This window comes from Prorops nasuta, unplaced genomic scaffold (genome assembly GCF_024137725.1).
Source record: "Prorops nasuta isolate Cenicafe-Biocafe unplaced genomic scaffold, Cenicafe_Pnas_1.2 PNAS00001, whole genome shotgun sequence".
In the NCBI taxonomy this organism is placed as follows: Eukaryota; Metazoa; Arthropoda; class Insecta; order Hymenoptera; family Bethylidae; genus Prorops; species Prorops nasuta.
The window spans coordinates 9,745,957-9,761,050 of NW_027116798.1; the positions used below are offsets into that span (position 1 = coordinate 9,745,957).

Genomic DNA, 15,094 nt, shown 5'->3' on the forward strand with positions numbered 1-15,094 from the left:
ATGGAACAAGCATACTTCCGTATCGATGGTCCTGACCAAGTGCGAAAAAAAGACCACGATTGAATTAAAAAATATTAATTTTAAAGAAGCGCTTGTAACATTTTTTATTGACAATTGGGCGGAAGATTACATGGCACCGTATATTGGTAATAAAGTAATATTTTTAAATTCAGACGTATAAGTACGTTGTCAGCGATGGAAATGTTACAAGAACTATGGAGGAAGCACTCACATGCTCTGCTCATGAAGAAGCAGACACTAAAATGGTTTTTCATGTTTGTCAATTGGACTTCGATGCAAATGTAACGATTCGTTGTTCCGATACGAACGTGTTAATTATAATGCTAGCTAATATGAATAAACTTCTAAGTAATCTGCAAATATTTATGGAAGTTGGTGTTGGAAACCACCAACGTTTTATTAATGTCTCCAAATTGTATGAAACTCTAGAAAGTAATGTGAGTGCAGCACTACCAGCTTTTCACACGATCACAGGATGTGATTTTAATCCGGCTTTTTTTAGAAAAGGCAAAAAACGTCCGTTTTCTGTCATGAGTAATTGAGATGACTTTATCGAAAGCTTCATCAAGATGTCGACGCAATCCGACAACAAGGAAGATATTTTCCCCAAAATTCAAGAGTTCGTCTGTAATATTTATGGCTTTAAACAATTAAAAAGCATTGATGATGCAAGGGTAGCATTGTTTCAAAAGACGTATAAACTGCTCGATAACGATGATGTTTTCCGCTTACCTAAAAAAAGCATTGACGGCTCAGCTATACCGCCATGTAAAGCAGAATTATACCAACAATTTTGAAGAGCATGTTTCAACGGAGAAATTTGGTCGCACGCTCACCTAAAAGTTCCAACCGACAAATGTCCTTTAGACTATGGCTGGGTAGAAGTTGAGGGAAGTATGACTTTACTTGGTTCACTGGAAGCCAACTACCAACAACTATTACTGAAATTACAATTCAGCCCGAAGAAGGTAAATAATTTTATTAATTTCAATTATATCGCTTACATTATGCTCATATTTATGTACTTACCCTTTTATTTTTATTATCTTTGTACAGATAATGATAATATTGATGAGGAGCAAATGGTACCAGATATTTTCGAGAGCGACTCAGAAAATGATTCAGACGAAGATGACGAGAGTGCCACAAGCCAAAGTGAAGATGAAAGCTCATAAAAATTGTAATAAATAAAAATATTTTTAAAAACATATCACTTCATCAGCTGACAATCTATTCCCCGATTTACAGCCAGCTGATATGTTTTTCTATTTAGAGTATCATATGAATTATAAACTGCCAAATTTTCGACCGAGAGGAAGCCGCTGAAAATTATGTTTTTCTTTACATGTTCGTATGCGCAGAGCTGACGTATAATCCACCACGTTATGGCCAGCTGATAGTTTTTTTTTCAAAATATTACAGTAAAAACTATTATTTCACAAAGTTTCAACCGAGAGGATATAATTAAAAATATATTTTCTTTTTACATGCGTGGGAGGCTACTGCCGCTCAATCCACCCACGGTGCCGCAGCTGAAGTTCTCCAGGCTTCAAGGCAAAAATAACTTAATCATTTTACGAATTTTCGGTTGAGAAGATTTTCGTCGCAAAAATCTGTCGCTGGCTCCCGGACTATTTTGTATACTTTATAATATTCAAATATTTGTATGAATTGTAATAATTTTTATTTAATACATAATTAAATATTAATTAAACATTTTCATATATATTACGAATGTTTTCTGGAACCCTTTCTATAATAAAATCAGAACTTATGCGTTAAAAAGTTTAATTTCCTATTTTTAGGTGGTTAAAGTTGCTTTATGGCAACTCTTAAATCAAGTTCTTCAGTAATTTGAAATATTAATTAATATATTGAATTTTAGAATGATTTCACTTTTGTTTAACAGAAAGATATTTGAAAAATTTTTAATTTTGCTGCCAGTATGCATCATACATAATTAATTAAAAATTACAAAAATTATAAGTTCATATTAGTAAAATTAGTCCGAATGATACTGTGTTTGGTATCATTTCATCGTTGAAATATCAAAAATATACCTATAATAATTTAAAAGATATTTGATTAGAAGTTAAAAATTTTATATTTATATTAATAATTCGGGTAACAGGTATATAACGTCTTTCCGAGTTTTATGGATTTATTATCATAGCTTTATTGCACGGATCCCAATGCTAGAACAGGTAGCCGCGTAGTATGGAGACCCTAGCCGCTGCAAGAAGTCGAAACTCTTTAAGGACGTTCTCCGGTTGCAGTTGTGCTCAACTTGAGAATTACTTTCAGAAGTTTGTTAACATTGGTTAGCATACATGCTGGATGATTATATGATTGAGAACCACTTGTGCGCAACAGTTCTAAACTTTTCTATCCGCGCGGCTTTACGCAAGCTGGCAACACTGCACTCCAACCAAGCAATGCTTGTATAAATGAGTACGTCTTATATTATTTATTGAGTATTTTATAATTCGTATTGTTTATATTTAAATAACATTACTGATAAACTCATAATATTTTTTAACGTTCTCTACCTTTATCTATAAATCACAGCAATAGCAACGATGTGACGTTGCAGTGATACCAACCTCTCGATGACTGCGACTAAACGAAAATTAATCTTGATATCAGTGTCTTTAAACAACTATTTCTCAAAAACAAATACCGCCTGCTATACCAAACTTTTTTGCTACGCGTTACTAATAATAAGAGGAATCTTATACTAACTTTTTAAAATACATTCTAAGAAAACACTATTTATTATTCATTAAAAGTGTGCGTTAAGATAGCTCAGCATATGCATTCCATGTGAAAATTCAGTACTCTGAAGCTTCGTATCTGAAAATTTAGTACCGCAAGGGGTAATGAAAATTTCATCAGTGGATGAAACACGTTTAATTCAACGTATACTCAAAGTTTTAAGCAATTTCTAATAAAATAATTTTGCCGGAGAACGTGCTTTAGTTTAGCATGAAATATTTCCAATCAATATTCTAGTAGTATAAGCAAAGGCTTTGATGCTGGCAGTTAAGGGTTGAATTAAAAAATAAATATTTGTATTATTTTTAACATTACAATTTTAATTTCAGCACGGTTTTCTCCAGAAGACAAGTATTCTAGAGAAAGAATCACTTTAAAAAGAAGATTTGGCTTATTATTGACCCAACAACCAGCCATGGAGTATTAATGTTTAGTTTTAATAGTAATATTGTTGGAATTTTGGATAAATAAACGTCATAGAAAAAATATTGCATAATGATGGTTATTTAATCTCTTTGGTGTTTTATATATCTGTAATTAGGGTTGTGTGTGTGCCATTCATAATCCCGGGCATATTATATACATTGAAATAAAAAGGCTAATATTAATAAAAACAGTACGATAGATACACAACAGAATTTATTAAATATTTAATAAAATTATACATACCCCTATTAAATTTCATTAAAATTTGCTTGAAACAAAATATTATTCGCAAAAAAAAGGACGGGATGGCAAACCTATCTGAATAGACTTGGTTCAGGTAAGTAAAATTGAATTATTAAACAATGTAAATTGTGTAACACCAGTGATTTATTGTGCATTTAGAGTTTGTCACTCAAACTGCTTCAAGGGGTACTACTCATCTAACTCGTAAACAGGTCATATACAAAAATAGGGCGCTACCGAATATTAATGCACCTACAGGGTGTTTCTCTAACGGGGGCATATAGGATATTCTTGTTACTTGATTGTAGCACTTGGAATGATGAAATCTGAGAACGCTGATTGGTAAATATTGTGTAATACCAGCCTAACCCATTAACGCCCAATCGACCAAATCTGGATTTTTACTTAGAGTCGAGGTTTCTTAGTAAACCTATGATATTATGTTGTATATTAGAGTAAAAATATGTCTTTTATATGATTTTAAGGTCATTTTGGAAGTTCAACCCTTACAAGAAGCAGCAGCAAAGGTCGAAGTTCCAAAAATAAGAAAAATGGCATTGTTTCACTCATTTTTATATAATCAACCTTTGCTGCTCCTTCTTGTAAGGGTTGAACTTCCAAAATGACCTTAAACTCGTAAAGAGGGCATGTTTTTACCCTAATAAATAACTTAATATCATAGTTTTACTAAGAAATCCTGACTCTATAAGTAAAAGTCCAGATTTGCTCAATTGGGCGTGTTAATGGATTAAAATGGGCCGTTACCAATAGTTGGATATGAATAATGAGACCCATCCGCCATTTTGGTGTGTAGAAGTGTTTACATGATAATCATAGCAGAAAGAAATGTAAAATGGCAAAATGTCAAAAAGGTGACGCTACTAAATTAAAAGCTAATAATAATGAATGAAAAGTAAGAATATTCGTAGTTTCCATTCATTATTTTCAATTTTTACTTTAATAATCTTACTTTCTTGACATTTCTCCATTTTACGGTAGGTAGGTACCAGATTGTTCGAAAACATTTGTAGAAGTGTGTCGACAATCTATAAGATTAGTGAATGTAGCCGAAATCTAGTGGAATTTAGCAACAGTGTCGTAACGAATTTATTGTAGTATTTATTTTGAAATCATGGTCTGTGGAGAAACGGATAACTGAATAATCTTTAAAATAACGTCAAACTGAAGAAGCAGAAAAAAGACTACATAGCAAATGTAATTAAGAAAAAATACAGATCTTAAATTAAAAAAAGTGTTTGAATAATTTAAAGAGTTTACATATTTAAATTCCTAGTTTTTGCTTTTTGGAAATATATTTTATACCAATATGATTTATAGGTATTTAGATGATAATAAACATGTGATGTTACTGTCTATCCCGAAGGATAGAGTAGAAGGGGAGGGAGGAGTGATCCCTCACCGATCGCGTTCGCGCCCCAATACGCGACTTCCTATAAGACACGGACGCCTTCGATGTGATATTAATTATACACAAATATTTATTTTAACAGAGGAGGTTCTAACCTTCGTACGCGAATTTAGGGGATAAGGTGCTAATAATGATACGTATCCAAATTCGATGCTATTCTATTTATTATCAATTTTGTACCCAATATAGTACAATACTCTATATAACACGACCTAATTACGCTAACGCGAAGTCCCTAATATGGGCGCGGCCTAAGTTGTGCGAACGCGGTTGAAGTCCCCATGACGTAGTAGCTAGTCTCGCGCTCTCGAGCCACTAGTCGGCGTTCGCGACGGAATCTTGTGGTATTAAATAAAATCGTGTATTCACAAATGGGTTTTTTATGGTTTTTATTCATGTACCATGGTATCACCGTCAATACAACAGTTCTAGGTCTTCTCGATGCTCGTAAATATATAGGTTGCACCTCGATGCTAAATCGCCTTCATAACTCTAGCATCTAGATCCTTATCAAGTCAACCGGAAAAAGATGAGGTCTCTCGTCCTGAACGGAAGTTCCAGGCTTAGTTCAAAAGTCCTGTTATTTAATGCTTTTTTGAATTTCGCGCCTCGCGAGAGCGCATGTTTCGAGTTTGTCCCGCTACGCGGCGTCAGGGCCGCAAACCCGTGCACAAGTGTGTGTTGGAGCAGTGTCAGAGTTGCCACAATCTTGTGGGGTCAAGTGCTATTGGGAGCAAGGTTGCTAAGTCCGCCATCTTGAATAGTACTACGCTTTATAGTAAGTGAATTTTGATATAAGGAATGCAGACTGCACAAAGTATACTGCCAGCGGAAATACGTCAGTCGCCATCTTAAATGCAGAACGTAATATATCAATAATTATATACATTATATTCACAGCCTGTCACCGTGAACGGCGTGAACAAAGACAAATGTTAGTATACTGAAAAATAAAGTGTAATAAAGAAATTAGGAGTAGTGACAGCTTTGATCTATCTGACAGCTGAGGTACTTATGGTATAAGTGAATAAATAAAATAAAAATGCTTTTCCTAAATTGATTTTTAATTTTTATAAAATGGTCAAATGTAGCCATTAATTAATTAGATTTGGTAATAAATACAAAAAATGAGTTTTATTATAACAAATGAGTTGAGGTAAAATAAACTCAATGTTTTTATATTAATCTGTTAACAAATGCACTTTTTTCATTTATTATTGAGTCCAATAAGTTAATGGTTATTAAAAAAAAAATTCCTTGTAATGAAAAAAAAAAACAGAAAAAATTTTAAACTTCACCGAGACTCGAACCCGAGCCCACTGCATGACAAACGTAAACCTTACCGCCTGCGCTGCAGCACTCGCTTGCTATACAGTTTTGGCCATAAATCTTGCGTCGTGGTGAAGGGAAGCAGGAATCAGAGGGGCGAGGGGATTTCTAGGGAGTTTCTCCGAAGCTGTCAAATGGCGCGATTAACCCTCAATTTTTTATCATCAACAAAAATAATATTTTCGGAAAACGATTGTGGAAAAGAAGGAAGGATTTTAATAAATAACAGAGAAGAAAAAATATATCAGATGAGTATAAATTAATAAAAAAATGAGAATTATTGTGAATTTTTAAGAAAATATACTTTGTGGTTATTTTATTTTTGTTACAGGTGAAATCCTGTTATGATGACTTTCAATTAAGGAAAAAAGTAATTATAGACCAATAAATGAAAAAGAGTATTAATACATGAAACACTTCTCTGAATAGCCAAGTCATTTGAATAATTTTGACTTAATGTTGTAATAGTGAATGTGGAAGCGATTAGTGCATATACAACAAACTCTTATTGTAAATTTAATAATCTTGTATGACAATGTTTTAATTGTTATTATTTTAAATTAAAGCTTGTTTAGTTAATATATTATTTTTATTCCATTCCTTTCTCAAAATTCTATACATACATGGTAATTACCTATTCTTGAAGTAGTCATATATTCGTTAAATTACTTACAAAATTATAACTGTTTTATATTTTTAAAGAATAGCTGTTTGTTGCAATGATTTTTATTATTCAATGTGAGACAAATTCTATTGGGTTTAGGCAAATGTCTCATTGATCCGCTACATCCTTCCATATCTTATGTAACATTTATTTGCCTCGATTGCACTATTTTCTTCTAGTCTTTAACATATAACAATAATTCTCCAATCATTTTTACACATACGCAGATCTTATAATACTACTGACCTGCAATTATTTTTGTAATAGTTGAAATGATTGTTAAACCATTAATTTTTTTAATTTGAATAATGGACATTGGAATGATGGTATTTAATCTTAACATATGTTTGGCATTATTTCTGCAAGATATTTCTTATAATATTTTGGAAGATAAAGTTCTTTAAGAGGTATGTGTATACTGCTGAGTTCATCTTGTTTTCAGCTTCAAATAGTTTTCCAACTACACGCTTGGGTATCCACTTTGTATATAAAATACTTATTTCGTTACTCCTATTATGAAGTTGTTAGGATTGATAGAAAGATATATTAACCTTTGGAAAATGATATATTATATATCTAGTAACTGGATAAATTAAGGTTTTAGAACAGATAAATTTCACAAACAAATAGGACTAACAAAAGATGTATTATATATTGAGGAAGGATATCCAAATGTGAATTATTTGAAACTAAAAGTGTTTTATTATTGACTACAGTGATAGGAATTTTAATTGAAAGATAATCACTTATGGGAATTGACAAAATCAGGTTTATTTCCCGTTTACAAATGAGCCTAAAAAAACCTCGCTGTTAGAGGAAAAAAGCTTTGTAATTACAAAATTGGACGAAGAATAACTCACCAAATATTGTTTGTAATTTATAACAATTATAAGTATGGGGATCAGTCCCATTTATTCCGACTCACCAGAGTTCAGCTCCCGGAGAGTCTTACAAATAATCTCTCTTGAGTTCAGCTCTTTGAGATATAACACCTTTATATTTAATCTTATACAAAAGAAGGTTAACATATGTCCTTTTTTAGAACGATCGTCTACCCGCTCAGACTCTCTATTAACGAATGCCCCGTCTCACCACTCCCTCCACGAGTTTAACTCACGCCGCCGACCGTCGACCGATCTCATTGGCTTACACTAAGCGCGGGCCTTTCAAACTACTTTCCCTCGAACATACCGCCCGCCTTCTTAGGAAGTGATGACGAAGAATGCTTGTCCGGATGAAACTAGTCTACTGGGAAGGGAAGGTTAAGAGGACACAATCTTGAGATATGCCTCTTAAAGGTCGATGCAGCAGTTTTAACGGTGACCACACGAATTAGTCCATCTGGTCCTGGATGTACATCTGTGATACGACCAAGTGGCCAATGTGATGGCGGAAAACGGTCATCCTTCATAACCACCAATTGTCCCATAGCAAAGTTAGCAGTGATTCCTCTCCACTTGCTTCGTTCTTGAAGAGTTTGTAAATATTCAGTTGACCATCGCTGCCAAAAGTGATCTCGGATTCGCTGCAGGAGTTGGAATCGGTTTAATCTATTTTCAGAAATAGAGGTCAAATCTCCAGATGGTATAACTCCTAATGGTCCATTTATTAAAAAATGACCTGGCGTTAAAGCATGCAGATCATCAATAGAATCACTCAACGCACATAAAGGACGTGAGTTGAGACATGATTCAATTTCCACCAAAATTGTAGAAAGCTCCTCAAAAGTTAATGTAGTCTCACCAACAACTCGACGCAGGTGAATCTTGGTGGATTTTACTCCTGCTTCCCAAATGCCACCGCAATGAGGAGCATGTGGTGGAATGAATACCCATTCAGTTCCCTCATTTGCTAATACTGCAGCTACTTGTTGGTAAAATTTGGAGGCCTGATCAAACAATTCCCTTAGCTCTCTGGCAGCACCTTGGAAGGTCGTACCGTTGTCGCTGTACATCTTTCGGCAGATTCCCCGTCGTCCCACGAAGCGACGAAAAGCAGACAGGAACGAATCCGTGGTTAAATCACTTACAACTTCTAAGTGAATAGCGCGTGTGACCATACAGACAAATAGCGCAATATATCCCTTGTACGATTTATGACCTCTTCCCTTAGTCGTACGCAATTGTAAAGGACCCGCATAGTCGATCCCCGACACTTCAAAAGGTCGACTAGTAGCAGTTACGCGATCGGATGGTAAATCTCCCATTAATTGATGAGCAAGCTTTGGCTTTGTTCTTTGACATGTAATACAGAATCTTAATTCTCGCTTAATCAAAATATTATTACCTAAGATCCATACGTGTTGCAATAACCTAGCTTTGGTTAAAGTAAAACCTCCATGTAAACAAGATACATGAGCATAATGTATAAACAATCTGCTAACTGCGGAGTCTCTAGGTAAAATGGGAGGATGCTTAGAGTCTCGATTCAAGCTGGAATGGCACAATCTTCCACCTACTCGTAATAACCCATCAATTGAACAAATGAAAGGATTAAGCTTTCTTAAAGGACTATTTCTATCTAATGTCGTGGGATTCGTAGAGTTTGATAATATTTTAATTTTATTAGCAAAATAAACTTGTTGAACAATGCGTATTATAACTACTTTAGCACCTACAATTTCTGTGCTTGTTAAAAATAATTTATTCATTGCTTGACCGCTCCTTCGCAATCGAAGGTTCTTTAAAGGTCGAAGGCAAAAAGCTATGACGCGTATCAGCCGTGTCAAGCTGGAGAATCGTCTCAGAAACTCTGGTTCTCCTTCTACACTTCGTTTTTGTGTACTATGAACACGTACAGGCGGTGTAGGCCAGAGATCAGGTGACTCTTTAATCCAAGTGGGTCCATACCACCACAACTTTGATTTTGCTAATTCCGAAGGAGTCGCTCCCCGAGAAGCCAGATCAGCTGGATTTTCGGAAGTTTTTACATATTTCCACTCAGCTGAGGGCAGCTCAGTCTGAATATATGAAACTCTATTAGCCACATAAGTTTTCCAATTACAAGGATGCTTACGTAGCCATGAAAGTACAACCTGGCTATCAGACCAGGCTACAACAGGTACATCGCGTAATCTACTGTTTTTTTTAATATAGCATAAAAGTCTCACCAACAATGCTGCCCCATTTAATTCCAAGTTTGGAATACTAACTGTTTTGATAGGGCTAACCTTGGTCTTGGAGATCAACAAACTAATGTTTACACCTCCCAAGTCATTGAGAGCTCTCAAATAAATTACCGCACCATAGGCTCGTTTCGATGCATCTGCAAAACCATGCAATTCTAACTTGGAGGTTGGCAATACTCCTAACCATCTCGGTATGGAGATAGCACCCAGATCTTTCAATGAATCACAATAATTTATCCATCTCTGATTAACATCAGGAGGTAAAACATCATCCAGGTTGCATTTTAAGATCCATAAATCTTGTAACAATATCTTAGCAATAATTGCTATTGGTGAAATCCACCCTAGTGGGTCGAAAAGTCGTGCCACCCCTGACATAATAGATCGCATTGTGATTACTTCATTCAACGGATTGAGTTGAATTTTGAAGAAAAAGGAATCTTCCCTAGGTTGCCAACTTATCCCCAAAGTTTTTACTGTATCATCAATTGATACTAACTTATGATCAATACCTTGTTTGTCAAAATAGTCAGGAAGCAAAGTAGGCTCATTGGCTGCCCATTTATCTAGCATAATGCCCGCAGTGCGCAATAATTCACATAACTCGTCTCTTTTATCTTTTGCGATTGACAAATCGTGAGATCCAACGAAAAGATCATCAACATAAATATTATTTAACAAACAATCTGCACCCAGTGGAAACCTATCTCTTTCATCAATCGCCAGTTGACGCAGAGTACGAATTGCCAAGTAAGGGGCACAGACCGTTCCATAAGTTACGGTAGTTAATCTATAGTCGTGCACTTGGTCACCGTCATTTTCGGTCCAAACAATTCTTTGATAATCCTGATGCTCATCATGTACCTTTATTTGTCTAAACATCTTAATCACGTCCGCCGTAAAGACAAACCGTTAAAACCTCCATTCCAACAAAATTTGAACCAAATCACTCTGTAACACCGGTCCGGCACATAAATAACGGTTTAGACACTGCTGATCTTGCACACACCTTGATGCGTCGAAAACTACTCGTAGTTTCCAGTGTTCTAACGAATTCTGAATCACAGCATGATGAGGTATATACCAAGCTTCGGGATTATCAAGGTCATTGTCTGAAATTCGAGTCATATGACCTAATTCTTGGTATACACGCATAAACTCTTTGTATGCATTAGCTAATGTAGGATCCTTATTAAATCGACGATGTAAACTCTTCAAAGAACTGACCGCCATGGAACGCGTTTCTGATGCTAAACGCGGCATAGGCTCTTTTATAGGTAACTTAACCTCATAACGTCCATTTGAATCTCGTCGATGACTTTCTCTGAATTGTGCTTCACACATCTCTTCTTCAGGTGAGAGAATGTAAGGAGGAGTAGCAAAGTCTTCAATTACCCAAAATTTCTCTAAAGACGCCTTTAATTCATCCGCCTTTTGACAATGAAAGGAATTCAAAGGTGCATCGCCGACTACTATCCCCGCTCGCCGTGGAAGGTTATATTCAATCGGTCCTGATACTATCCAACCTAATTGTGTGTGCTGTGCGATTAATTGGGTGTTAGGAAAACGATGTAGTCCTGGGAGTAAAATCTGACCCAACACATCTGCACCCAAAATCATATCAATCGTAGCTGATTTAAGGAATGAAGGATCCGCTATTTGTAAACCGTCAAAAATCGATTGATCCACATTTATTATGCTCGGAGATGGTAATCGAGAAGTAAGGTGTGGTAAAACTAAAACTTGCAATTTAACTTCAAACTTTTGATTATAGATTGATCCAACATATACACTAGTCGAAAACTTAGCTGAACCCGTTTTTGTAGCTCCTAAGCCTGATAATGGAACATCAGTTCCTCTTTTATGTAATTTCAACAATTGTACAACTGACTCTGTTAAAAATGAAGCTTCGGATCCTTGATCTATAAGTGTCCTAGCCTGATATTGTCTACCCTGTGCACCATACAGAATAACCTGTGCATTTGCCAGTAACACAGTACTACAAGGCCTAATTATCGAAGCAGTTAACGTATTAACAGTAGCAGTGTTCTCATTAGGCTTAAAATCTGATTCCTTTGAAGTCTTTGTCGAACCCGTTGTGTTACCTACAGTCTTTCCTTCTCCTTTTGAATGAAGTAACGTGTGGTGTTTTTCTTGACAAACAGCACAACGTTTAGGTGAATCGCACACTGCATACATATGTGATCGAAAGCAGTTAAAACATAACCGGTAGCGTCTCAGAATCGAGCGTCGATCCCTCACCTCTTTCTTCTGAAACCGATGACACTTGGCCAAATAATGCGCGCCCGAACATAACGGACATTCTTTAGCATTTGCTTGACTGTTTTGTACAAGATGAGAAGAAAACCCCCTTTTTTGTCGATTCGATCGTTTCGGGTCGCCCGATGCATTTTTTGTTAGTTCTCCAGTAGAAGAAGTACCTATCTCTAAGTGGACACCAGTGTTAGCAGCAATCATGCTAAGAGATAACGCCCTACGCTCAAGGAAATTATTGAACTCTATTAAAGTAGGAAACCTTTCCATAATATTGGGTTCAAGTTCCGTTTCTCTAGCCCGAGCAACCACGCCGTGATCCTTACTGCTGAGTTCACTCTCCCATAATTTTTTTGATTCGAAGTCTAACAATCCTGATGCTATATGTATTATTAAAATGCCCCATTGATCTACCGGTAGTCCTAATTTAATCAACGCGCGACAAATGCGTTGTAATTTGTCGATAAACGCACGAAATTCATCAGGAGATTCGCCTTTTAACGGTATTATCTGCATCAATTCATTGAGATACGTTTTGACTGTAAGTCGAGGATTGCAATACCTCAGCTTAAGGGCTCTCCAAGTAGAACTATAGTTGGCCTCTGTAACAGTTACACCTTTCACGAAATCAGCGGCACTTTCTATAAGGCACGATTTCAGATATTGTAACTTCGCTACATCCGGTAGATTAGAACGATTATGGACCAAAGATGAAAATAGGTCACAGAAATTATCCCAATCTTCGTATTTTCCTGCAAATGTGGGCAAATCTAATTTGGGTAACTTTGCCACCCTATTGTCGCCACGCATTTCGTCAGCTACACTTCCCATACCAATCGAATTTCTCATGTTAGTGTTTATTTCAGGAATGCTATCGTGCAATATTAAAAATTCATCCTGTGTCTCCTCAAACAATAATTGCAACTGTGCAAAAACATCATTTTCGATGTATTCAATGGCTTCCGGCTCTTCCCGACCCACGATCTCAGTGTGGGTTTGCCTAATTTCTGACCAAATTGATCTTAATGAATCAATTCTCGATTGAATAATACTACGTGTCAACGATGCACGATCTTTATTTCGAAAGCTGGCTACACTATTCTTTATTTCTGATTCTCGGATCTTTTGTTGATTTACTAATCTTTTTATACCCAATGGTGCCATGTTTACTAATATACTCTATGCCTACTTGTTTTCCGCGCACTGTTTATAGCTCCCTGCCGACCCTATCACTACGCGGAACACAAGCCCGATCAAAGGCGCTAAGCATTAGTCGTTCCCATACAGTTCAAGCAAAAAGTGTAAGCCCCGCTATCTGGTTATCACAACACGTTGTAACTAATTATTATTTCATGTGATATATCACGCACTACACTAATTTTATTGATTACGGGGAAACAAATCCAGAATCTGTCAATCCGGCTCGAAGGACCAAATGTTTTATTATTGACTACAGTGATAGGAATTTTAATTGAAAGATAATCACTTATGGGAATTGACAAAATCAGGTTTATTTCCCGTTTACAAATGAGCCTAAAAAAACCTCGCTGTTAGAGGAAAAAAGCTTTGTAATTACAAAATTGGACGAAGAATAACTCACCAAATATTGTTTGTAATTTATAACAATTATAAGTATGGGGATCAGTCCCATTTATTCCGACTCACCAGAGTTCAGCTCCCAGAGAGTCTTACAAATAATCTCTCTTGAGTTCAGCTCTTTGAGATATAACACCTTTATATTTAATCTTATACAAAAGAAGGTTAACATATGTCCTTTTTTAGAACGATCGTCTACCCGCTCAGACTCTCTATTAACGAATGCCCCGTCTCACCACTCCCTCCACGAGTTTAACTCACGCCGCCGACCGTCGACCGATCTCATTGGCTTACACTAAGCGCGGGCCTTTCAAACTACTTTCCCTCGAACAAAAAGCAAGATGAATTCAGCAGTATGCTTAAATATATTGGAGAACAATATCCTCTCAAATGTAAAGAGAAGATATCCTATGGAAGAGATGCGAAACATTATAAGTAAAATAATTCAAGTGTCCATCTTTCAAATGTAATGGAACAATGGTTTACCAATCATCTTAACATTTATAAGAATAATTAGTCAATAGAATAGCCGTATCTGAATGTATATAAAAATAGCAAAAAATATTGGTATATTTTGAAAACTAAAAGAAAGAACTAACAAGGCAAATAAATGTTACATAAGATATGGAAGGATGTGGCGGATCAATAAGACATTTGCCTAAACCCAATGCAATTTGTCTCACATTGAATAATACAAATCATTGCAACAAACAGCTATGCTTTACAAATATAAAACAGTTGTAATTTTGTAAGTAATTTAACAAATATATGACTACTTCAAGAATAGGTAATTACCATGTGTGTAAAGAATTTTGTGAAAGGGATGAAATAAAAATAATATATTAACTAACCTAGCTTTAATTTAAAATAATAGCAATTAAAACATTGTCATAGAAGATTATTAAATTTACAATAAGAGTTTGTTGTATATGCACTAATCGCTTACACATTCACTATTATAACATTAAGTCACAATTATTGAAATGACTGGGCCATACAGAGAAGTGCTTCATGTATTAATACTTTTTCATTTATTGGTGTATAATTACTTTTTTCCTTAACTGAAAGTCATCATAACAGGATTTCATCTGTAACAAAAATAAAATAACCACAAAGTATATTTTCTTAAAAATTCACAATAATTTTCATCTTTTTTATTAATTTATACTCATCTGATATATTTTTCTTCTCTGTTATTTATTAAAATCCT

At 35.4% G+C, this 15,094-nt stretch overlaps 2 protein-coding genes and 1 pseudogene across 2 annotated transcripts; 1 reads left to right on the top strand and 2 right to left on the bottom strand.

The window, feature by feature from the left end:
* On the top strand, positions 1 to 1,196 carry LOC136785731 (uncharacterized; annotated as a pseudogene).
* A 6,931-nt stretch (positions 1,197 to 8,127) lies between these two features.
* On the bottom strand, positions 8,128 to 10,896 carry LOC136785739 (uncharacterized). Its single transcript, XM_066746981.1, has one exon. The coding sequence runs from the start codon at positions 10,894 to 10,896 to the stop codon at positions 8,128 to 8,130; it is 2,769 nt and encodes a 922-aa protein (XP_066603078.1).
* Positions 10,897 to 10,926: 30 nt separating this feature from the next.
* On the bottom strand, positions 10,927 to 13,452 carry LOC136785746 (uncharacterized). Its single transcript, XM_066746994.1, has one exon. It carries the CDS (start codon positions 13,450 to 13,452, stop codon positions 10,927 to 10,929), a length of 2,526 nt encoding a protein of 841 aa, XP_066603091.1.
* Positions 13,453 to 15,094: the final 1,642 nt, after the last annotated feature.

Coding starts and splice junctions, on each gene's coding strand:
- LOC136785746 (XM_066746994.1), bottom strand. CDS start 13,452: ATGGCACCATTGGGTATAAAAAGATTAGTAAATCAACAAAAGATCCGA.
- LOC136785739 (XM_066746981.1), bottom strand. CDS start 10,896: ATGTTTAGACAAATAAAGGTACATGATGAGCATCAGGATTATCAAAGA.